Below are 24,129 nucleotides of genomic sequence, written 5' to 3'. Positions count from 1 at the left end.
GCATCAAACACAGGATGATACAATATAACAACCATAAGTAAGATTCAACTTAAAAGCATTAAAAAGGCGTTCTTGTTGTGGCTCAGCAGGTTAAGACCCAACTATTATACATGAGGATGCGGGTTTGATCCCTGGCCTCGCTCAGTGGCTTAAGGATACCTCATTGCCACAAGCTTTAGCATAGGTCTCCAGTGAAGCTTGGATCTGGCTTTGCTCTGGCTGTGGAACAGGCCTGCAGCTCTGATTGAACCCCTAGCCCGGAAAATTCCATATGCCACAGGTGCAACTATAAAAAGGAAAAAAAATTAAATAAAAGCAATAAACACTTAAAATACAAAAAAAAAAAAAGAAGGAAAAGTTGCTTTCTGAAATAAAAAATACTCCAAAGCAATTTTATTACTGCTTTTCCAAGTATACATCAGAGATCAATTTTAATAAATTGGTTTTCAATCATGACAATAACCAAGTAACTAACACCTGTCATGGGAATGTTTTTGTATATAAATCTACAAGGTGATACATTCCTGGGAGATGGTAAATTGGTAGAAGTCTCTGATGGGCAATTAGTAATATAATATAATCAAAACATTGTAGAATGTCTGTTATCTTTTAAGGTTACTAGTTCACTTTTTTTTTTTTTGCCATTTCTTGGGCTGCTCCCACGGCATATGGAGTTTCCCAGGCTAGGGGTTCAATCAGAGCTGTAGCCATCGGCCTACACCAGAGCCACAGCAACGTGGGATCTGAGCCGTGTCTGCAACCTACACCACAGCTCATGGCAATGCCGGATCCTCAACCCACTGAGCGAGGCCAGGGACCAAATCTCATGGTTCCTGGTCGGATTCGTTAACCACTGCGCCACCACGAGAACTCCCTAGTTCACCTCTTAATACTACCTTATGAGATGGGACCTATAATGATTTTCCTGACTTTCAATATTATTTTGTCTTCCAATATTATTTTCTATTTGATTCATTTGTTTTGCCCTAAACACTAAGTTCCATATTAAAAGTAGATTGGCAACATAACCCTAATTTATGATTGTATTTTTTTTTTTTTGTCTTTTGTCTTTTTTTTTTGTTTTGTTGTTGTTGTTGTTGTTGCTATTTCTTGGGCCACTCCTGCGGCATATGGAGGTTCCCAGGCTAGGGGTTGAATTGGAGCTGTAGCCACCGGCCTACGCCAGAGCCACAGCAACGCAGGATCCGAGCCGCGTCTGCAACCTACACCACAGCTCACAGCAACGCCGGATCGTTAACCCACTGAGCAAGGGCAGGGACCGAACCCGCAACCTCATGGTTCCTAGTCGGATTCGTTAACCACTGCGCCACAACGGGAACTCCCTATGATTGTATTTTTTGATAAATTCTGATCTGTAATTCAATTAACCTTTACATGACAGAGACCTAAAGCCCCTTCAACTGGTATAGCCTGACTAAATGAGAAGCAAATCAGTTTAGGTATGAGGGCTTAATTATGCAAATTAGATAAAAAGATGATCTAAGATATGGCTAGATAACTTATAGAAAAGCCTAGAAATGACTATAAAACAAATGAGGAAGTTTGTAGAGTATGATTTATCTATTATTTTCTTCTCTAGAGAGATCTATAATCACGTGTTCATACAGATCTATAAGTCCTTACTCAAAATCCTTGCAAAGATATAGTTCAGAATTCAGCTTTTTTTCAAATTCAAACAAGTAATTTGGTATCTATATCATATATTACTTACCTTCCATTAGTAGTCCAAAAAAGCATCTCATAATAAAAAACATTAATATAATTGCAGCAAAACTTATGAATACTTACATTACACAGGATAAATAAAATTATAAATAGCCTCAAATTAAGTTCAGATCACTTATGAAAATATATGATTTCCAGAGCTTTTTAAAAAAATTATTAATTTTTTTAAATACATATATACATACATATATACCTTGGAAGAGGGCATTTACCACTTAGTCTTTCATCCTCTATATAACGATGCAGTACATCTTGAGACCTCTTTAGAAGCACTGAGAGTGCCATTCGTGAGATGTAGCCTTCTTGAGGTGTTGTGACTTTATTACTGAAGGAAAACTGGAGCAATGTTTCAAAACACATTTTAGAAAATTCTTCTCTCAAACGAATATCAATCTCTGCTTCTGCAGAATTAATAATTTTTGATGGTTAATAGAACATTAAATTAATACACCTTGATACAACTCTTAGACAACTAGGAATAGAAGAAAATTCCTTAACTGATAAAGAATGTCTATGAAAAACTTAGTTAAGAGCATGTATATAAATACATGCAATATATGAACAATTCTTTCCCATCCAAGAGCAAAAATAAGGCAAGACTGCCCAATCTCATTGCTTCAACTCAACTTTTTTCTTGTCTTTGGTCTTTTTAAACCTTCAACAGCACTATAGAATACCTCTCAATAGTCTTCCACATGATCCAACTTGGAATAGTTTGTTTCTTTTTTTCTCTTGGAAACATCTTCCCTGGACCCTGATCCAGTCTGCACTAGTTGCTCTCCAGACATGCCACCCAGCTATATTCCAGAAATGGTCTTTGTCATCACCCTACAAGTTGTTTTTATTCTCTCTCGTGTTATATCTCACTTTCTAGATCTAATGCCTTCCTTTTTTTTTTTTTTATTTAATCCTTTGTTTTCATAGGACATATTCTGTAGTACCTGACAATGAGTGAATGGGAAGTAAAAATTTTGAGACCATACATTTCTGAAATATCATTTTACTGTGGTACTTGAAGTGGTTTCTAGCAGCATCAGCATCACCAGAGAACTTCTGAGAAATACAAATTCTCAAGCCTCATCCCAGACCTACTGAATCAGAAACTCCTGGGTTAAAAGCCCAGCAACAGCTTCCCTCCAGGTGAATATAATGCATACTGACATTTGAGAAGTACCAGTCTACATTCCTACTTAGCCAGCCCTGGGACTAGGTATAGAATCCCTTGTCAAAAATCTTTTCCATTTATGACCCTGAAACCATAGCTTCAATGAATTCCAATGTCCTTTTGATAAAGCTTTTTTTTTTTTTTTTTTTGGTCATGCCTCTAGCATGAGAAAGTTTCTGGTGACCCATGCACCACAGAAGTGACCAGAGCCACAGCATTGACAATGCCAGATAACTTGCTAGCACCAGGGAACTCCCTGATACAACTCTTTTGTGTTGAACTTTTTTTTTCTTTTCTTTCCAAAATCTTTTGGCATCTCTTCTTTATCCCTAATAAATATTCTGATGCTTCATGATGACATGCCTTATTCTGAGTCTTTTTTCTTTCACTCTTCTGGGTACTGAGTGACCACTTTTAATCTGAAGATTTTTATCTTCAGTTTTATTTCTTTGATAATTTCCTCTCGTAATTATTTTTTCTTTCTGTAAGACCTATTATCTGTCAAATGTTAGATCCCTCGAATTCACTTTCTTTCTTTCTTCTCACTCTGTCTACTTGTTTGTCTTTGCTCTATTTCTGGATTATATCCTTAATGTTTACTTCCAACCCTTCAATGAACTTATATCAGCTATCTTTAGTTTCTATGAGTTCTTTCATGATCTGATTGTTCCTATGCTATAGGAACAATTTTATTTTTTAAAAGCATTTTTCTTGATTCATGAATGTAAAATCTTTTATCTCTTTGAGCATCTTAATCATGTTTTTTAAAATGCTTAATATGACCCAACATTTTCTCTCTTTCTTCCCAGTTTCTTTTACTCCATCTTCATTTGTTTTGGTCTTTCTCTTTCATATTAGAGGATTTCTTCAAATGTCTGTGAGCTTTGGCTATCAGAACATACTTAAGAGCAGGGGACTGAAAATAATCACTGGAATCTCTGTGATTGGTCTTGTTTATTAGCAAGAAAGACTTTGTTATGTACATGTTTACAGAAAACTCCAAGTTAAAGCTGAGAAATTTGTGTCCTATAGTAAAGTCACTGGAAGAATGTATGTATACTTTATCTTTATATATTTAATATTTTAAGTGGCAGGAGGTATTATCAGAAAACTGCTAGAAAAAGTATACATGGTAACTTGGCAGTCTTTATTTAGCTTAGAATATTTACATTTAATTATAAATAGGGTTCTTAAAATATATTTTTAAAAAATTTATCCATATTTCTTTAATAGCCTTTTTTTTAATTTTAATTTTTTTTGGCCACCCCTGTGGCATGCAGAAGTTCCCAGGCCTGGGATGGAACCTGCATCACAACAGCAACTCAAGCCACTGAAGTGACAATGCCAAATCCTTAACCTGCTGCACTACAAGAGATCTCCCAATTTTTTAATATTCTTAATAAAAAGTTGATACATTAAGTAGCCTTCAAAAATTTTTCTCTGAGGTTCTTATGTTTGTTAAACCTGCACTTTACTGGATTAATTGTAAAAATTGTCTGGCTAGGAAAAAGAACTAGTTTGTGAAGTAAGCAGTATGAGAGCATCTAGTGGTCAAACTGTATACAGAAATCCTCTTTAAAGTGTTCACCATAGTTCGGCAGAAATTAGTCATAATTCTGGGGACTAAGGAGATGCATGGTACCGATTTAGAATTTTTTAATCATCTCACCAAAAAAAAAATATATATATATATATCTCATTATGATGCCACAATTACATTTAACACCTGAGCACAGCTTTTAAGTTAGAACACACCCTCACAACATACACAATAATAAACTCAAAATGACTTAAAGGCTTAAATATAAGACATGACACTATAAAATTCCTAGAGGAGAACCTAGGCAAGACATTATCTGACATAAATCATATCAATGTCTTCTTAGGTCAGTCTTCCAAGGTAAAAGAAGTAGAAGCAAAAATAAATAGGTGGGACCAAATCAAATGTATAAGTTTTAAACAAAATGAAAAAACAAGCAGGAGTTCCCGTCATGGCACAGTGGTTAACAAATCTGACTAGGAACCATGAGGTTGCGGGTTTGTTCCCTGGACTTGCTCAGTGGGTTAAGGGTCCAGCATTGCTGTGAGCTGTGGTGTGGGTCGCAGACACGGCTCGGATGCCACATTGTTGTGGCTCTGGCATAGGCCAGTGACTACAGCTCTGATTAGACCTCTAGCCTGGGAATCTCCATATGCTGTGGGAGTGGCTCAAGAAAAGGCAAAAAGACAAAAAGAAAAAGAAAAAACAAGCTACAGACTGGGAGAAAATATCTGAAGGTACTATGACTGACAAAAGGGCTTAATTTCCAAAATACATAAATAGCTTGTACAACTCAGTAACAGGAAAAAAATAAAACCGACCCAATTGAAAAATGGGCAGAAGACCTAAACAGACATTTCTCCAAAGAAGACATACAAATGGCCAAAAGGCAAAAAGAAAAGGAGCTCATCATTGCTAGTTATTAGAGAAATGCAAATCAAAACTACAATGATGTATCACTTCTCACCACTCAGAATGGCCATTACTAAAATGTTTATAAATAATAAATGTTGGAGAGGATGTAGAGGAAAGGGAAACCTTCTACACTGTTGGTGGGAATGTAAATTGGTGCAGCCACTATGGAAAATAGTACAGAGATCCTTAAAAAAAACTAAAAATAGTTTCCATATGGTCCATCAATCCCACTTCAGACAAAACTATAATTCGAAGAGACATGTACCCCTATATTCACAGCAGCACTATTTATAACAGCCAAGACATGGAAACAACTGAAACGCCCATCAACAGATGAAAGGGTAAAGAAGATGTCGTGTGCATATATACATATACATACAATGGGATCTTAGCCATAACAAAGAAGGAAATAATGTCATTTGCAGCAACATGGATGCACCTAGAGATTATCATACTAAGTGAACTCAATCAGAATGAGAAAGACAAATACCATATATCACATATAGGGAATCTAAAATGAACACAAATGAATGTATCTACCAAAAGAAAGAGACTCAGAGACATAGAGAACACACTTGTGGTAACTGAGGCCGGGGAGGTGGGGGGATGAGGAGGGAAGGATTGAGAGTTTTGAGTTTAGCAGATGCAAACTAGTATATAAAGGATGGATAAACAACAAGGTGCTACTATATAGCACAGGGAAATATATTCAATATCCTGTGATAAACTATAATGGAAAAGAATATGAAAAAGAATATACATACATGTATAACTGAGTCACTTTGCTATACAGCAGAAATTAATACAACACTGTAAATCAACTGTACTTCCATTACTTTTTTTAAAATAGAAAGAAATAATAGCAAAAGCAACTTATATACATCTCCCAAAAAAGTGGCATGATATAATCAAAAGAAGCATGCAGTTCTTTTTAAGTATGAACTTTGATCTCCAGCCTTAAGTTTGTGGGCAAATTTTTTCCCTTCTGTAATATGGCAGAACCCATCCTCAAAGAATTGTTGTAAGGAATGAGATTAATATTCTAGCATAATACCCTGCACATAGTAGTCATTCAGTAAATGTTAGTTCCCTTGACAAATACTAAGGCTTTTTTTTTTTTTTAATGGACTATCTGAGAGGTTGGTATTAATATCTTCATTTTATAGATGACAAAAGTGACAGCTAACCAACTAATAAGTTAACCAACAAATTAGCCAATTACTAAGGTGGCAGAATACACTCTCATTACCTCTCAGTAATCCATGACTTCTCAAAACCAGTAATTTACGTCTGTCTGCAAAGATTTAGGCAGCTTCTATAAGTGTTTTGCAATTGGATTCATTACACATAGTTCACAGAATACTTACATTTTCCCCTCATAAACTTTAATGTTATATATCACATTCTTAAAAATTACCTTACCATTCCCCAATTTACATTTACAACAATGATAGGAATAAACATTTCTATTAGAAGTCAGTTTCTTCAAAAGTACTTCACTGCTTACTAACATTTTTTAAAAAAATCATTAAAATAACATACCTGTAAATGAAGATGACTGAGAATGTATTGAGCCCTTATTAAGCATAGTCATTATCTGACCAACGAATTCCTTAGGAATAAAATTGGCGTAAGGTAGTATCTCAGTGCTGATAAGCTGAACTACCTGAAACAAAAGAGGCAAATATAAAATACTCTTTTCTTTGAAAGAGTCTGACTCAAATGATAATTTCTAGAGTAAAATTTAAATTTTATTTTAAAAGAAAATCAGTTAAAGAATCTTTCTTACTGGCAGTACACAAGCATTTTAGTGTTAATATGCAGGATAACTGTTTCCCTCATGTTTTAGTAAACAACTTTATTACAAAAGAGTCAATACTATAAACTATTTAGTATACAACTTTAATAAATTTTTATCTTCAACATGATAAAGAGTCCTCTGAAGAAAAAGTCAGCATAACAGTACACGTTAGAATATTCAAAATAGGATTAATAAAATCTAAATCACCTTTTAGAACCACAAAAATGAACTATTAAGAGGTAATATTACTTCACTTTTGTTAAATAGCTTATTTCTAACATACAATGTGATTCTGCCTTCCAAAGGAAAAAAAGTTTGAAGAAGAGTTTATGATTTAATACAGCAATGGGACAAAAGGCAATATTTTCTACCTATATATGATGCCTATGTTTTCTATGTACACTTTAATTGATTTGATTTGATTTATATAAAATTCCCCACCCCATTTAAAGGAAAAAAATTAAAAACCCCCAACAAAAAAAATCTTCTTTTTTGTTGTTTTTGTGTGGGGTGTTTTTTTGTTTTTGGAGGGTTTTTTTTGAAAAATTATTTCTTTAAATTTCATTTATAATAAGCAAAATATATTCTTTTAAAAACACTCATTATTTGCTTCTATAGCTGGCTAAAAACAGAATCTAAGAAACTTACTGGTTAATTTGATTACAAATATCTGCTTTGTCAAAGTGTAAAATATGATCTCAAATACATGCTTATTGAATGATGGATTTATTTCACTAAATCAATTCCATCTTAGAATTATTAAATGGACACAACTAAGTAACTAGACAATATGCATTCAGCACAAAGCGAAAAACTATAAGGAAGTCATTTTTAAAATGTCAATGACTGAAAAATTAAACTTTACCTTTGTGAGAGTTTTAATGCTTTTAGGTACAAGCTCAACCTATTATGCAATTTATAGTTTCACCATTTCTACTGTTTGGTTTTTATAAAAAATCACAGGAAAATGTTTAAAAAAGCTTCCTCACCTCAACATCAATACTTTCATTTCTTTGAAATTCTTGAATAGAGAGGTTATCTGGAGGTATGCTAAAAAATAAATAAAAGACCTGATTTGATAAAGGTGAAATATTTCCTGGAAATACAAACAGAAAGTAAACAAACATGATTCAGATATCAAAAAAATATATTTTCTCACCCAAGTTAGGAAATTATCATTTATTTAAAAGAATGGTATTTTTAATTAAAGTAATTAGTATAAGTGACAAAGCTAATTACAAACATGAGATTCCAGCAACAAAAATACTTGGTCCAAGCTTGAACTAAACAAAATCTATAGGACTAAACATCTTTCAGTAAAAAACAAGGAAAAGTAAAGATACTTTTTTGAGTTACAGCAAAAATTACCACTGTGAAAAAAACCTAAATTCACTTAAATTGCCAGAGATTTAAGAGAGCTTTGGACAAAACACTGAATCATTCACTCAGAGATGGTCCATTAATCATTAATTTGGTGTGGGTTTTTTTTTTTTTTTTTTTTTGGTCTTTTTGTCTATTTTAGGGCTGCGTCCAACTGAATATGGAGGTTCCCATGCCAGGGGTCGAATCTGAGCTACACCTGCCGGCCTACGCCACAGCAACTCGGGATCCAAACTGAGTCTGCAACCTACACCACCGCTCATGGCAATGCTGAATCCTAACCCACTGAGCCAGGCCAGGGACTGAACCCACATCCTCATGGATACTAGTCGGATTCGTTAACCACTGAGCCACAGTGGGAACTCCTAAATTAATGTGTAATAAATATGATCTATTAAACATCTTTAAAATTAAATATAGAGAACATCTGAAAATAAGAGAATTGATTCAATTCTACAGAATTAATTTTTGATTATTGATTTTTCTACAGCAGAAAGTTATTCCAATAGGATCAAAATAAATCAACAGTTCTGAAGGAACCAGACAGAATTTTAGACCCTGTAGCTCTTAATAAGAATGAGAAATAAAATGCTATTAAACTTATGAAACAGTGAAATATTAAGCACTTAAATCACCTGAAAACAAGATGGTAATGATTATTACAATAATAACAACAACAAAAATTAGACAGACAGCCACTGTATTAACAGCTTTATTTGTATTAACTCCTATGTTTCCACAGTAGCCACAGGACTACCATTTAATTGACAGAATAGGAAACTAAAGCTTTGAATGGCAGGTAATAATACCAAGAACACACTGTAAATAAATGACAAGACCATAATCTTAACCTAGACTTAGATGATATTTGAGCCAAGGTTCTTTTCTTTTTGTGAAAGTTATAAATGTAAAGAGTAATATCACATTTACATTTAGAGGTAAAAATAGTATACAGTTTTGTATCTAGAGCTCTTTTTGCTCTACTTGGTATAACTTGGTTTATCTAATCACAGGTCTTAAAATACACCCATACACACAATCACCAATTGGCTAACTACCAATTTTTTTAAAAAGCTCTTCAGGAATATACAGTAATGATATTAATGTTATTGGGGTCATATATCAGAAACACTGAACTGTATTTTTAAAATATCTTGTAAAGAGGGAAGAGAGTAGCATACAAAGCTAAAAACTGAAAGGTTCACTCCTCCTAATCCTAATGATCAATAAAATCAGGAATTTATTTGATTTTACACAGGGATCTCAGAACCTAAACCAATTTTACTTTATAGTTAATAATTTTAAAGTTTGGCCTTACTAGATACCCTAAGCATATCAATAAACATTACTTGAACTTTTAAAAACACAGATGATTAACAGAATTTACCTATAAATTATAAAAGGAGATAGTCAATATTTCAAGTACAAATGGGCATACAAGGTCCTTAAAATTTCTAAGTTTGAAGAGTACAACATTTTTTTCATGAATTTTTATTTGAAATAAGAGGCTTCAAACTGATAAAGTATTATTTGTATTTTTTAATCAGTTCTCTCTGTATGGTACATTAAAATTATTTTTTGAGATACAATTCATACACCAAAAAAGTCTCCTTTTTTGGGGGGTGGGGGGTGCCACACACATATCATACGGAATTTCCTGGGCCAGGGACTGAATCTGAGCTGCAGCTGCACCCTATGCCACAGCTGAGGCAACAATGGATCCTAAACCCACTGTGTCCACCCAGGGATCAAACCTACACTGACACAGAGATAATGCTGGACTCTTACCCAACTGTGCCATAATAGGAACTCCTATATCTGTCTGCTTCATGCAAATCAACATAGTGATTTAGGGAACAAAGTCCACAAAGAACTCAAATATCCAGGGTTACTTTAAAGATGAAAACATAATTTGTTTGACTCTGCTTTGTGAGTCACTATGATCTTCCTGCAAATACAAAGAGCATGCTTGCATTGGTATCACTAAAATTTCTAGAGGTGAGAAATATATAAAAAACCAAAACAAAGTCTCACCACTTAAGGAAACAGAAATTAAGATCACATGTCATTACTTTCAATTTTGAAATATCAGATAAGCTTTTATAGAGAAAAATGTGAGTTAACATTCTGCACTCTACAACTTTTTTTGCTAAATAACTAAACCACATTAGAAAGGTAGACAGAAATTTCTTCAGTTAAATCACTCTTAAATAGACTCATCTGATCATTAACAATGTGCCAGTGCAGCTTTTTTTCAAGTATACCAAATTTATAATTTAAATGGCTTCAAACTAATAAGTTCACATGGTAGTGCATGGCATGTTCATCATTCCATAATTTTAAAAAATGGTTAAAAATAGAAATAGAAAAAACTATTGTTTTAGATATAAAACAATATATAAAAATAGAGAAATCTTTGTTGTCCCAGAATTTCACCACTATAGCACAAAGGAAAATTAGACTGTAGGAACACTAAAGACTACCTATCACAGCTATTACTGACTAAGTGCATCTTTATTAAAGTGACACATGTTCGATCAGTGCTACCCAACGGAACTTTCTGTGATGATGGAAATATTCAATGATCTGCACTGTCCACTAAGGCAACCACTAGCTACACATGGCAATGGTGAAATGCAGCTAGTGAGGCTAAAGTACTGAATTTTTAATTTGACTTAATTAAAATTTTAAATCAATTTTAACCAGGGGTTACTATACTGGATAGTACAGCTCTAGATGGACCACAGCAGACTCCTCATCCAAAAAATTTAGTCCATGTTCCACTTATCCTACTCTCATTCAGTGAGAGATCAAAAATAGCATCCTTAAAATACGTCCTCAGTTGGAGATTATTTGGTGAAAATTCCATTTTTCTTTGCTAAACTTAGACATTTTAAAGAGCTGTTCATTATAATTGATAATCTTACTTACTCTGGAAAAAAAAAAGATTTTCTGGAATTGTTTTTCTATCGTAATGCCAAATGGCCATCACATTTTTTTAATGGATCTTCTTAGCTTCATCAAGTTAAAACCATGGCTCCTTAATTAAGATATATTTATATGGTTTTATACATAAATTCCTATCTTACAATGAACAACACACTAAAGAGCAAAACTGTCCACTGTTCACAGATAAAGTACCCACTGGATAAATGACTAATCCACTTGTTCTTTGTATACAATCTAGGAATCTTAATATTCAATTACTGTGTTAGTGAATAATGAGAAATACTGTTTTTAAAGCAATTAAAGGTATAATGTTCACTTCTTAAAAGACTGTTTTAATTGTAAAAATTAATGAGCTGACCTTTTAGTAAAGAGAAAGTCTTCAAAAGTGTTGGCTAGTTCTGGCCACATACTGTCAAATTTTCCGGAAGAAGCATGCTGCCGGGCAACAGGTAGCCCAATAGAAAGAACTTTGAGGAGAGAAGATACTGCTAGTTTCCATGTACTTTCAGAAGGGCAGGAATACTTCAAACTGAGAGGAACCCTAAGAGTCTGTGAAAATAAACATAGTCTAAAATAAGTACTCATTAAAACATATACAACTTTTAAAAACTATAGCTGAGAGGAAAAAAAAACAGGTATTTTCATTTTAAATAGGATGTTATTTTCTAGGAAGCCAATTCTCAGACATGGTCCTCAAATCATACTGTCTAGAAAGATATACTTTTAAGCCCTATGTCCATTTTATAAACAATGACCCTGAATAAGTAATTATCTTTTTGAATCTCAGTTTCTCATCATAAAAATAGGGATGTTTTCTGAAAAGCTAAGAGTAAAAGTAGGAAACTTACAATTTTGCAGCTTCTCTAACTTGAGGTTATAAAATTAGAAAACTCTGTCATAGTTCTCCTAGCAGAAAATAATGGGGTTTCTCACATCCAAAAGAGATCAACACTGCTTACATTTTTCAGCTAATGGTTAGGTAAACAGAGCATAGGGCATCAATACTTTGAAATCTTATGTTTTACCATTAAAATTCTCTAAATTTTATACCCTACACTAATATTTTATTTATTTATTTATTTGTCTTTTATCTTTTTAGGGCTGCACCGGTGGCAATATGGAGGTTCCCAGGCTAGGGGTCTAATCAGAGCTGTTGCCGCCAGCCTACGCCAGAGCCACAGCAACTCGGAATCTGAGCCGAGTCCGCAACCTACACCACAGCTCAAGGCAACGCCAGATCCTTAACCCACTGAGAGAGGCCAGGGATCGAACCCACAACCTCATGGTTCCTAGTCGGATTTGTTTTCACTGCTCCACAACAGAAACTCCATACACTACTATTTTAATGTACATTTATTCCTTTTCCAGATATTTGAGAAAAATTGTTAAGTGAAGAATAATATGATCCATTAATTCCACTCCTGAGCATATATCCTGACAAAACAGTCATTCAAAAAAGACACATGCACCCCTATGTTCACTGCAGTGCTATTCACAATAGCCAAGACATGGAAATAACCTAAATGTCCACTGACAGATGAATTAAGAAGATGTGGTACATATATACAATGGAATATTCCTCAGCCATAAAAAGGACAAAATAATACCATTTGCAGCAACTAGAGATTGGATGCAACTAGAGATTCTCATACTAAGTGAAGTAGGTCAGAGAAAAAAGATAAATACCATATGATATCACATATACAGAATCTAAAATATGGCACCAATGATCCTATCTACAAAACAGAAACAGATCTCAACCATGGAGAGCAGACAGGTGGTTGCCATTTTGGGGGTGGGGTGGGGGAGTGGGATGGATGGGGAGTTTAGGGTTAGTAGAGGCAAACTGTTATACTGGGAATGGATAAGCAACGAAACTCTACTGTACAGCACAAGGAACTATGTCCAATCTCTTGGGTTGGAATATGATGGAAGACAGTAAGAAAAAAAAAAGAATGTACATATATGTATAACTGGGTCACTTTGCTGTACAACAGAAATTGAAGAAACATTGTAAATCAACCATAATTTTTAAAAAAAGAACAACAGTTTATCTTTAACCTTTGAGGATATAGCAGTAGAGCATCTGAACTATGTATAATGACTAAAATATTGAGACTGAGTTTTTAATTGGTAAACTTCTGAGACAGGCCGCTGTTAATCATTAAAGAAATAATTTGGTGGTTCAAAATGAATTTCTCTGATCATAGTTCTGTCCAACAGCTAGAAGACTAGACCGATCAAACTACCACAGCAAGCTACCCCAGAGCACCATCACCAGCATACCATCTGATACTGCGCATTAGAGCAAAAATTGTTTTACATAAAAATTCTAGTCTGAGAAAGATAAAGAGTAGAAGAGATACATTTTCATATATCAATGCTATGGAGAGAACGTAAAACCCAATTTCATCATCCTCCACACTATTACTGAGTTCTTACATAGTGAACATATGTACCATTACATATTAGCATGAAATGGGCTTCCATTAACAGATAATTAGCCGATCCACAATCTATCCCTCTCCCCTTCCCACAGCCAGTTGGGAACCAGAGTAACTGGATGATAAGCTTATTAAACCAATTCATGTACTCCATTTGTCTGGCCGTAATTACTGATTCAAGACTGGGCATAGCCCTAAAGCTAGTTCACTTAAGGTTAATTTTAGTAACTTAAGACGAATGCAATAAACATACACACCTGCCACTGACATATAATCCCTTTATTAGCCTACAAGTATAAGGAGAAACACAGGATGTAGTCAACCCTTGGAAAGCAGAAGAAAGAAGAAATTTTTGGTTTCTGGTTATTGTGCAGAACTGCTGGATCAACCAATCCTAAAGTGCTCCATTTATCTCTCAATTTCCCAGCTAACTATACTAATAAATATACCCTTTACTGTTAAACAAGTCAGAGCCTGAATGTGTATCATATGCAAACAAAAGAATACTAAATTATATACCGGCCACTCTGAATTAACACATTATAACTCAAGGCTAGATAAAAGAAAAGCATGGGTTACTACTGTAATATTTTACCATGTCAAGGATGTTAAACACAGCAGATATACTTGATTTATACATTTGTTTTTTAAAATTTATAAGGAACTAATATAGAGATTAGTATATAGTATATACTCAGTAAATCTATGTGGAACTGGGAAATTCAGTTCTTGCTGTTATAAAGCTCACCATTTTCGAGGAAGGAAGCGCCTTCCTTAATTGTGGTTAATTCCGCAATACAATGTAGTAAATAGCACCGACAAAGTGTTCAGGAGTACATAAAAGGGAGTATTTAATTCTTCCAAAAATACAAACTGAGGAGTCCTGTCGTGGCACAGCGGAATCAAATCCGACTAGGAACCATGAGGTTGCAGGTTCGATTCCTGGCCTCCCTCAGTGCATTAAGGATCTGGTGTCACCTTAAGCTGTGGTGTAGGCTGCAGACACAGCTCGGATCTAGGGTTGCTGCGCCTGTGGCGTAGGCTGGCAGCTACAGCTCTGATTTGACCCCTAGCCTGGGAACCTCTATATGCCGCTTTGGGTGCGGCCCTCAAAAAAGACAATAAATAAATAAATAAATAAATAAATAAATAAATAAAAATACAAACTGATGCATGTACTATTCCATGTTTGACCTTTCAATGATTAAAAAAAAAAGTCTGATTCCTTATGATGATAAGACCCATAGCCACTTTTTCAGACCTATTTCAGGACCTGTCACCTCCCTAAATGGGATTTCTCAACATTTCTTTAAAATACACGATACACATTGCTTAATCTATCTATAATATCTCTCTCTCTCTTTTTACCTAGAAAACTCCATTACTCCTTCTCCAAGATCCCCTAGGCAGTTTAATTATCTCCTAATCTATTAAAGGAAGGGGGAACTGAACTAGCTAGTTGTCAAGTATCACTAAATGCAGTAAATCAACTGATTCTCTTAATGGTTAAAACATTAAAGTGGTATTATACTATCATTCTTTTATAGATGAGAAACACTCTCTGGTTCATTTGCCCAAAATCAGAGAGCAGCAAGAAATAGCAGTGCACTATGCTAAGTCAAGTCTATCTAAACAACAAGCTGCCTCCACTCAGTATTCTTTACTTAGTACTTAATATACTGTATTATTATTTGGTTGTCTTTCTGTAGATCCTTTACTGAATTACTAAATGTATGGATTATCTTATTTTTATCTCTACTATGTGTTAGTACATGGCAACAGACATGCTTAAAAATTATTCTCAATAAATGAGGAGAGGGAGGACAGTTTTGACAGGATGAATACTGAGGGGTAGAAAGAAGTATGGCAAAAATCAAGAGAACAAAGAATTTTAAGAGGGCAAAGGCAGTACCATGTTATAGGAAAGATAAGGAATTAGAAAAGGGCTTAGAATTTGAAGATTTGGTCTTCCATAACCTCAGTAAGTAGTTTCTGTAGCTTACAATATGGAAGTGAACCAGCATAACCAACAGGTTAGATTAAGTAGTGACTAGGTGAAGGCCACAAGCTGTTTCAAGGAGTTTGGATGTAAAGGAAAGCTGAAAGAGAATAGCAACTTGAATAGCAAGTCAACTGAGAGAAAGTTCTTACATAAAAGGCCTAATCAGTTTCCCAGAATAAAGTATAAGAGGCTGAAAGAAAAATGAAAGAATTATCAACAAAGAAAGGCAGGAGGAAAAAAGGATGAGCACAAAGAGAAGGATGAGCCTTGGAACAGCAAAGACCGTCTTCCTTGGGGAAAGAGAATTAGATTGGCCTGTAATTGTCCAGTAAATAAAAGGCATGTCTACATACTAGGTTAAGAGTAAGATTTAGGTTTGTCCTTCAAAATGAGGAAAAAAACAGGAAATAAGCTTTAGAGGAGTGAGACATAGTCAACAAGAGTGAATTTTAATAATGGTTATCCATGTACTAAGGAACTGGCTTCCAAAAAGTCAGTTGCATGATCAGTTAAATCAATAGGCTGCACTGTAACTTTCTCCCTGAATGCTCATCAACCTTAAAATATGAGGAGTACTGCCCTAAGAAACAGGGGCCTCACTGTCCTATGAGGCAAAATTTAAGAATCCTAAAAAATCGAATGCATACTTACCTTAAAATATTTTTCATTAAAAAACCTTCTCATACTTTAGAAAAACAGCTTCCTAAATAATGTCCATGAATGCTGAAGAAAAGCCATTAGAAATAACATAAATGATATTTTTCATTTATCTCAATATATAGCATATTATTACCTAAAGAATATTTTTAATAATACTGTCATCATTAAATAAAAGTATAGAAATTTTTTTAAAAAGATACCTTAATAATATTTTGGAGTACTTTCTCATTCACCACTGCTTTGTGACAGGCTGTTTTTTGGTATAAATCCACAACTACTTCTAAAGACCTTTCAGCAAATGGTACATAATTCAAGGCAACCCATTCTGCCTAGAAAATAATATTTTTACATGTAGTTAAAATAAAAATAAGATTAAATGAAATCATTATTTTCAAAGAGAAAGCTTCTTTGTCTTAAAGTTCAGGCCTTGGTTTTAGGTCAGACTGTATTACATGCAAAGTTTTCCAAGAGATATGTACTTCATGAAAGAATAATTTTCAGCCAGGCAAAATTTAAAACTATCAGAAAAAATACATAGAGCATTCTATTAAGAAGTGGGAAAGATGTACTTTATTTGTTGCCAATAGGTTAGGACAATTTTAGGAAATTTAACTCACCGGTGCAAATAGTTGGATCTATTGTGATTCCATTGTGTTGCAAGACAAATAGAATGAGAAAAGTTAATACACATTAAAACTACTTTTTGGACCATGTTAAATTGTAATTTTTATGTTGAGTGAACAAAATCAGCATGTGCATGCATTCAGCAATTTACTTTTCCCCTAAGCCAAAACAAAGTTAAAATTTGCCAACTATGGCTATAAAAATCTTTTATATAAAATCCAACTAAATTTCACACCAGTAGTAGACGACTTCTTATTTAGTACATACAGATTTCTTCATTTTGTATTGCAGGTATCTATTTCAGATGCGATTAGGCTTAGGGATTTAGAGTCCATTTTGTAGTGGGATAGGGACACCAAGAAAGGAACTTTGAAGAAAGACGTATTACAGAGTAACATGAAAGGCCAAACTTTCTGGAGAACCACTAGGAAAAGGAAAGTAATGAACAATAAAAAAGGAAAAAAGAAAAGGTCTTCCAAATAGTGTTTCTTTTCAGCGTAAACTGTTAAGACAAATGAAAGTTTGTGAATGAAAAATTTCTGAGATCATCAAAGTCCATCTTAAGTGGAACTATGTTTATAAGCCATACTTATAAAGTATAATTTACAATAAATTACCTGATTATATTTCGCATTTGCAATGTGTTTTGTTTCCAGTTGTCCATACTGTGGAGGTTTACAGGAAAATTCTACAAATGCCAGTAACTGGTCAAATATAGCTGGATACATTATCTGCATGTTTTCAGGTCCTATACAGATAGCCTATGAAAACAATAGATGAACAGTAGAATGCATAATCTGAACTCCACTAAGTTCTTTACTGTATATTCATTTGTTTAACCAAAGAATCTTAAAGATTGTCCTATTTTATGTCAAATATTATACATTTTTTTTTAGGCCCTGAAGGACATTTAAGTTATTTTAAACTACTACTGAATGAAGTATAGGCTAAATATATTAATAAGCTAAAAATGCTTTTTAATTAAAAATGTGGCTCATTACTTAGCAGAATAAACAAAGGACAATCACTTAAAGAGAAGTTCTAGACAGTTCTGAGATTCCACAATCTGATCATTTGTTCAGTAATATAGCCATTAGGCCATTTAGAATGCTTCCCTGACCAAGATGATACTGACTTCTACTTAAATGAGGACATCAATTCACTGAACTGACAGCTGATTCCTGCATCATGCCTGGTCCACAGACTTTAATAAATAATCATGTTCATTATAGTTGGGAAAACAAATTATGAATGAAAATTTGTTTCTAAAAGAAATGTACATATTAATTTTTCACAGGACAGTTGAATACTTAGGGTTTAATGTACCTGAACATTTTAAAACAAGAAAAATTTAAAAAGTTAACAGAAATTAAAATTAATGCTACAAATTTCATAAAACAAAGAATAAAATGTATATTCTGACAATGCAGACTTTAATTACTTCAAATATGTTGAAAGCACTTATATGTTTTTATTTTTTTCTAGCAACAAATGTGTTTTCTTCTCCCATTCTTTCATATTTTTTTGTTTTAATGTTCATTTTCCTCTGTGGGAAAAATATTTAATGCTATTATTTGTGAAGTATCTGAAATATACAAAAGGAATGAGGATTCCATACTTGAGGCACCCTCAAAATACAAAATCAAAATTGAACGCATTTCAAAATCTTAAAGAATTTCTTTAAGAAGATTTATATGTTCATCCAGTCATGGTTTTAATCTGTCTAAAACAGACCAGTTTTATTTTCCCTCAGAGAAGAGCTTTGGCTGAAGTTTTAGATAAAACTATCTTGAGATACAAAGTAGATAAAGCAAAGTGCTGCCCATACGTACATTAGATCATTCTATAATTACAATGTGAAAAAAGGAGAATAAAGATATCTAATACTAGAGTTCCTGTTGTGACTCAGCAAAAAGGAATCCAACTAGTATCCATGAGGCCTCTGGTTCAATTCATGGGCCTTGCTCAGCCAGTCAAGGATCTGGCATTGCTGTGAACTGTGGTGTACGTCACAGACACAGCTCGGATCCTGTGTTGCTGTGGCTGTGATATGGGCTGGCAGCTACAGCTCCAATAAATATGGGAATTTCTATATGCCACATGTGCAGCCCTAAAAAGCAAAAAAAAAACAAAAAACAAAAAAAAAACCCTAATACCATCTCTATTTGATTACCTTTTTTTAGAGATAGTGGAGAACTTGAAAGATACACAACCTAAAAAAATTCTAACTACCTCTAAGCTTCAGTCTTCTTTATTGCTCTCTTGCTGAGTCTTAACTCTTAGAAGTAAACAGTAACTGCTGTGGAAAAAGCGATAATTATCCTAACTGAATTCTTTTATTTCAGTGAAAGAAAGAGAGAGAGAGGGAGAGAGGGAGGGAGGGAGGAAGGAAGCGAGAAAGAACAAAAGAAAAAGCCTGTGTGAAGACCTTAGAAAACTAAGTATCAAAATTTTTGAGGAAACGTCTTCACACTGAATAATAGCCTGGACTATATGTTTTGATTTTTCATGGTCCTTTAAAAACCACATACTAATAGTGTGATGGTGAATTCTGAGATCTTATAATGCCTAATATAGGAAGGAGTTCCTGCTGTGGCACAGCAGGTTAAGGATCCAGCATTGTCTCTGCAAGGGTCAGGTTAAATCCCTGGCCTGGTGTGGGTTAAGGATCTAGGTTGCCTTAGATCCCTGGCCTGGGAACTTCCATATGCTGTGGGAGCAGCCAAAAAAGGAAAAAAAAAAGCATGACATAGAACAGACATTTCTTTCTTTTTTTTTTTTTTTTTTTGCAACAAACTTCATTTAAGAAAAAATACCTTACTGACTTTTCTTCAGTTTTCTAATTTTTATCAGAAAAGCCTATAGTATAAATCTGATAACAGATTTTAGTCCAAAAGCTACAAATCAATAAGCAATCTGGATAATATTTCCTACCAGTCCTTAAAAAAAAAAAAAAAAGAAAGAAACTGGACAACTAACTTTTGACATGGTTCAAAGTTTCTCTAAGTCATTTTAAATAATTCATTCTGCGCCTACCAAGAACTTAATCCTTTGCTAAAGAATTTGATAATGAAGACAGTAAGAGCTAACGTTGACTGAATGTTTAACCATGCAGGGCACAAAAATGCTGTAAAAATACTATCCTATTTAATAAGAATAAAAGCTGTAGACTTATTATTTGCCTTTTATACATGAGGAAGCTGAATCACAGAGAGTTTCAAGCCTACCTCAACTAAGAGGAAGACAGTTTCACTGGGAAACCCTACATGGGCACCATTCATATACAATGCAATGGTGGCCTCTGGATACCACTCCAGCAGCCTTGATCATGGGGGCAGATATGGTAACCAGCCATGTGACTTTAGGAAGTTTAGCAATAAATAAGACAGAAGACAGATGCAGTTTCCTGAACTCACAACTTGGAGAAAGGAGATAATCAAATTTTCAGGTCCCCTCGTATGTCAAAATACCTTGGCAAAAAAAAAAAAAAAACATCATATGCAACCAAGTCATTTTGGTTGCAAACTCATGAAATGAAAGCCAAGAGAAGACTATGACCCTGAAGCCCTAAACAACATAAGGATAATCATGAAATTAGAAATGAGTTTTTTCCTGTAGAAAGGAAAACAGCTTTTAATCAATAAAATGTTTTGCAGAATAGCTTATTAAAGAATAAAGTCCCAAAGCAAGTAAATTTTGGTTATGAAAAAATTTTCTGACACCTGAAGAGGAAAATATAAAAACATTCTTATTAATAATGAAATATGTTTTCTGTTAGAAAATATTAAAGACCCTATATGTTTGAATTATTCAAATATTATGAAACATCATTTAGAAAATCACATAAGTAATAAACAATGACTAGAGAGAAAATTAGTAATGTGAAATGATACCAATTGGTATAAATGAATAATAAAGCTTTCTAAGCTTCTAACTGAGGGCAGATGTTACTTTTAAAGCCATTAAAAGCTCACTGATCAGAACAAATTCCTAGTGGTTGAGATAAATGAATCAATTTGTTTTCTTATTGCCAAAGCAGGGTTTTTAAACAAAACAAAATTACATACTTTTTTTTCCTTGAAAAGAATTTTGGGAGTTTGTTGTTTCTTTAGTATCCTCTACACATATGTAAAATCTTGACTTAAATATCTGAATGAGAGTTCTAGATTATGGGCATCCCACAAGACTTTATGTTTTCCTTTTCTGATAGAATATCTTTTCCATTTTCTCTACGGCAGTATATAAGCAACTTATGTTCACAGTCAATCAGAGAGAAAAAAGTTATTATTGACAGGCTCCTTTTTTCCCCCACTGAAAATAAAGGCAGCTCTTTTGATTTCAACTATGGAAAAATGATATCCCTGCAATAAACTGTTTGTTTTTTCAATTTTTTTTTTGGGGGGGGCTGCACCTTTGGCATTGGAAGTTCCCAGGCCAGGGAGCAAACCTGCACCATAACAGTGACAATACCAGATCCTTAACTGCTAGGCCACCAAATTCGCTATAATAATTTTTTTTTTTTAAATGCCAGGTCCTCTTACCCTATAATTGTAGAAATTCTAAGTTTCTACACAATTTGTTTCTCTGCACAGCATAACTAGGGGTAAAGCAATCAAGGGATAACTACTCATCCAGACTTCCTCCAGAGTCAGTCAAGGTGTATTACAGTGTAGCAGGAACTGCCATTCTTACTGTGAAAGTTTTCATCACTCTAGTGGTACATAATGCATTTAATTAGAGAACATGATCTGCAGTACACAAGTGGCTACTGATAACACATGTGTAATTAGAATCTACTTCCATTTTAATTTTGTTAAACTATCGTAGCTACTTTGTTGGGATTGCTGGCTCTTCAGTTGGATTTTTTTTTTTTTTCCCCAGCATTTTGGTTGCTGTGAACTAATGGTTACCTTGACAATTTAAAGAATTCTTGGATTTTGATCCGATCTTGCTTGCTAATTAGAATTTGCTCAATAAATTTTAGGTCTATTTAATAACTTTTTTTGCAGTAACACAACATACATAGCTTAAAAATATATCTTTTTAAAATTTCCGTGAGAAAACACTTTATAAATTTACTCTTTCTCTTTTTTTAAAAAAATATAGGCTTCCAACAATTCCAGAGCTGGTGAAAAGAAACAAGAGAATGCAGGCAGTTTCTTAAAGACTCTCAAAACAAATGTGAATTACCTTTTAAAATATATTTTAAAAACTCAAGTTTTAAAAATAACTGAATCTTTAAAATTCTGCATCCATCTCAAAGTATACATACACAATGATCTTGATGACCCAGAATTTATCCCAAAAAATATACAGCAAAATAAAAAAAAATCCCAGAAAACCATATGCATTAATACTTAAGACAGCCTCTAAAATTCTATTACCTTTTGGAGAACATCTAGAGCTGTAAGTACAGCTTCCTGTAAACTGGTCAAAACTGCTTCAGTATAAGATGGAAGAATGAAAGGAGATGCATCTGAACTTATTGGGACTGAAACAGCACTGTGTAATATGACTCCCAATTTTTGCAAGTCATCCATGTTGAAACCAGTTTTTATGTGTTGATAGAGAGCTGGAAATATCTGAATTAAAGCTGTAAGAAAAGGCTGGCTGGGAATGAAAGTTAGTTTATCAAAAGTAACAGGAGGCTTAGTGCTTTCAGATCCAATTCTATACCAGGTATTCCAAGCAGCCCACCAGAGATTCAAATCTTCAAGCTCATCAGTCACTATGGGTGGCTCAGAGCTGCTATATCTTCCAAGTCTTTCTCCAATGGAATCTGTCCTTACAAATGGCCTGTTCAGGCCTGGGCCTGATATGGACCCTATAAGGACAGGCACAGGTACATTTACTGCTGGTGGTGTCTCAGGCTTATCTGAGTCTCTGACAGGTGACACAATCTGTAAAATTTCTTGGAAGCTTTTCAGTGCAGCCAAAGATACTTCATTATTTTTGCTGAGTGCTGCTGACTGTATATGGTCAAGAAGAACATCCCATGCTCTTGAAAAATCTCCTATATTAGGAAAAAATGGAAAAAAATATATATCACCATAAAAGTGATCCAATTTTTGATTGCTTTTAGATACTTTAAGTCTATTGGCTTTTGGAGTTCTCTTGTGGCTCAGCAGGTTAAGGACCTGGCATTGTCATTGCAGTGGGATCGCTGCTGTAGTGCGGGTTCAGTCCCTGGCCCGGGAACTTACAAATGCCACAGGCATGGCCAAAAAAGAAAAAAAAAAGTTTATTTGCTTTATTTTTTGGCTTAAATTCACAGAGAACTAGGAAAAAAAAATGCTTAGGTACTAACAGCATGGATTAAAATCATTACAACCTAAAAATCCACTAAAAAACATTGTTCTCTGATATAGGAATAAATGGTATCAAGAAGAGATTAATGAAGTATATTAAGCAAGGTTTTGATCTTAAAAACAAACAATCATGTACGTATACATGGTTACACTATTTCCTAGTACCTCTAACTTAGGCGAAAATAAGAAGAGAGCAAAAACAAAAACTTTTCAGGGAGTTCCCGTCTTGGCTCAGAGGTTAATCCCTGGCCTTGCTCAGTGGGTTAAGGATCTGGTACTGTTGTGAGCTGTGGTGTAGGTCGAAGACATGGCTCAGATCCCACATTGCTGTGGCTGTGGTGTAGGCAAGTGGCTACACCTCCGATCCAATCCCTAGCCTGAGAACCTCCATATGCCATGGGTGTCGCCCTAAAAAACAAAAAAAAGCAACAAACAAAAAAACCTTTTAAGTAACATCTTCAATCTACCCATCTACCTTTATTAAGGATTAAGTAGGATGTTAGGATGTTCCCATTCTTAAGCATATTAGAAAAGCTGTAACAATATGATGCGTCTTTTAACTGTCTAATTTTTTTTTTTTTTTTGGTCTTTTTGT

The 24,129-nt window shown here is 34.2% G+C and overlaps 1 protein-coding gene across 12 annotated transcripts in view; it reads right to left on the bottom strand.

Annotated features, from left to right (window-relative positions):
- Positions 1-24,129, bottom strand: part of MON2 (MON2 homolog, regulator of endosome-to-Golgi trafficking) — a 120,628-nt gene that overhangs the window by 18,609 nt on the left and 77,890 nt on the right. For 8 of the 12 annotated variants that reach the window (XM_021091927.1, XM_021091929.1, XM_021091935.1 and 5 more), the window contains 8 exons: positions 22,611-23,239; positions 17,844-17,987; positions 17,220-17,237; positions 16,803-16,931; positions 11,855-12,045; positions 8,157-8,217; positions 6,909-7,032; positions 1,940-2,147 (listed from right to left, as the gene is read on the bottom strand). In XM_021091927.1, the coding sequence (XP_020947586.1) occupies positions 1,940-2,147; positions 6,909-7,032; positions 8,157-8,217; positions 11,855-12,045; positions 16,803-16,931; positions 17,220-17,237; positions 17,844-17,987; positions 22,611-23,239 (1,504 nt within the window). The remainder of the gene's footprint in view (positions 1-1,939; positions 2,148-6,908; positions 7,033-8,156; positions 8,218-11,854; positions 12,046-16,802; positions 16,932-17,219; positions 17,238-17,843; positions 17,988-22,610; positions 23,240-24,129) is intronic. The other 4 variants (XM_021091933.1, XM_021091925.1, XM_021091930.1 and 1 more) reach the window with 1 other exon arrangement.

This window comes from Sus scrofa, chromosome 5 (assembly GCF_000003025.6).
Source record: "Sus scrofa isolate TJ Tabasco breed Duroc chromosome 5, Sscrofa11.1, whole genome shotgun sequence".
NCBI classification, from domain to species: domain Eukaryota; kingdom Metazoa; phylum Chordata; class Mammalia; order Artiodactyla; family Suidae; genus Sus; species Sus scrofa.
This window is presented reverse-complemented; position numbering and strand designations above follow the sequence as displayed.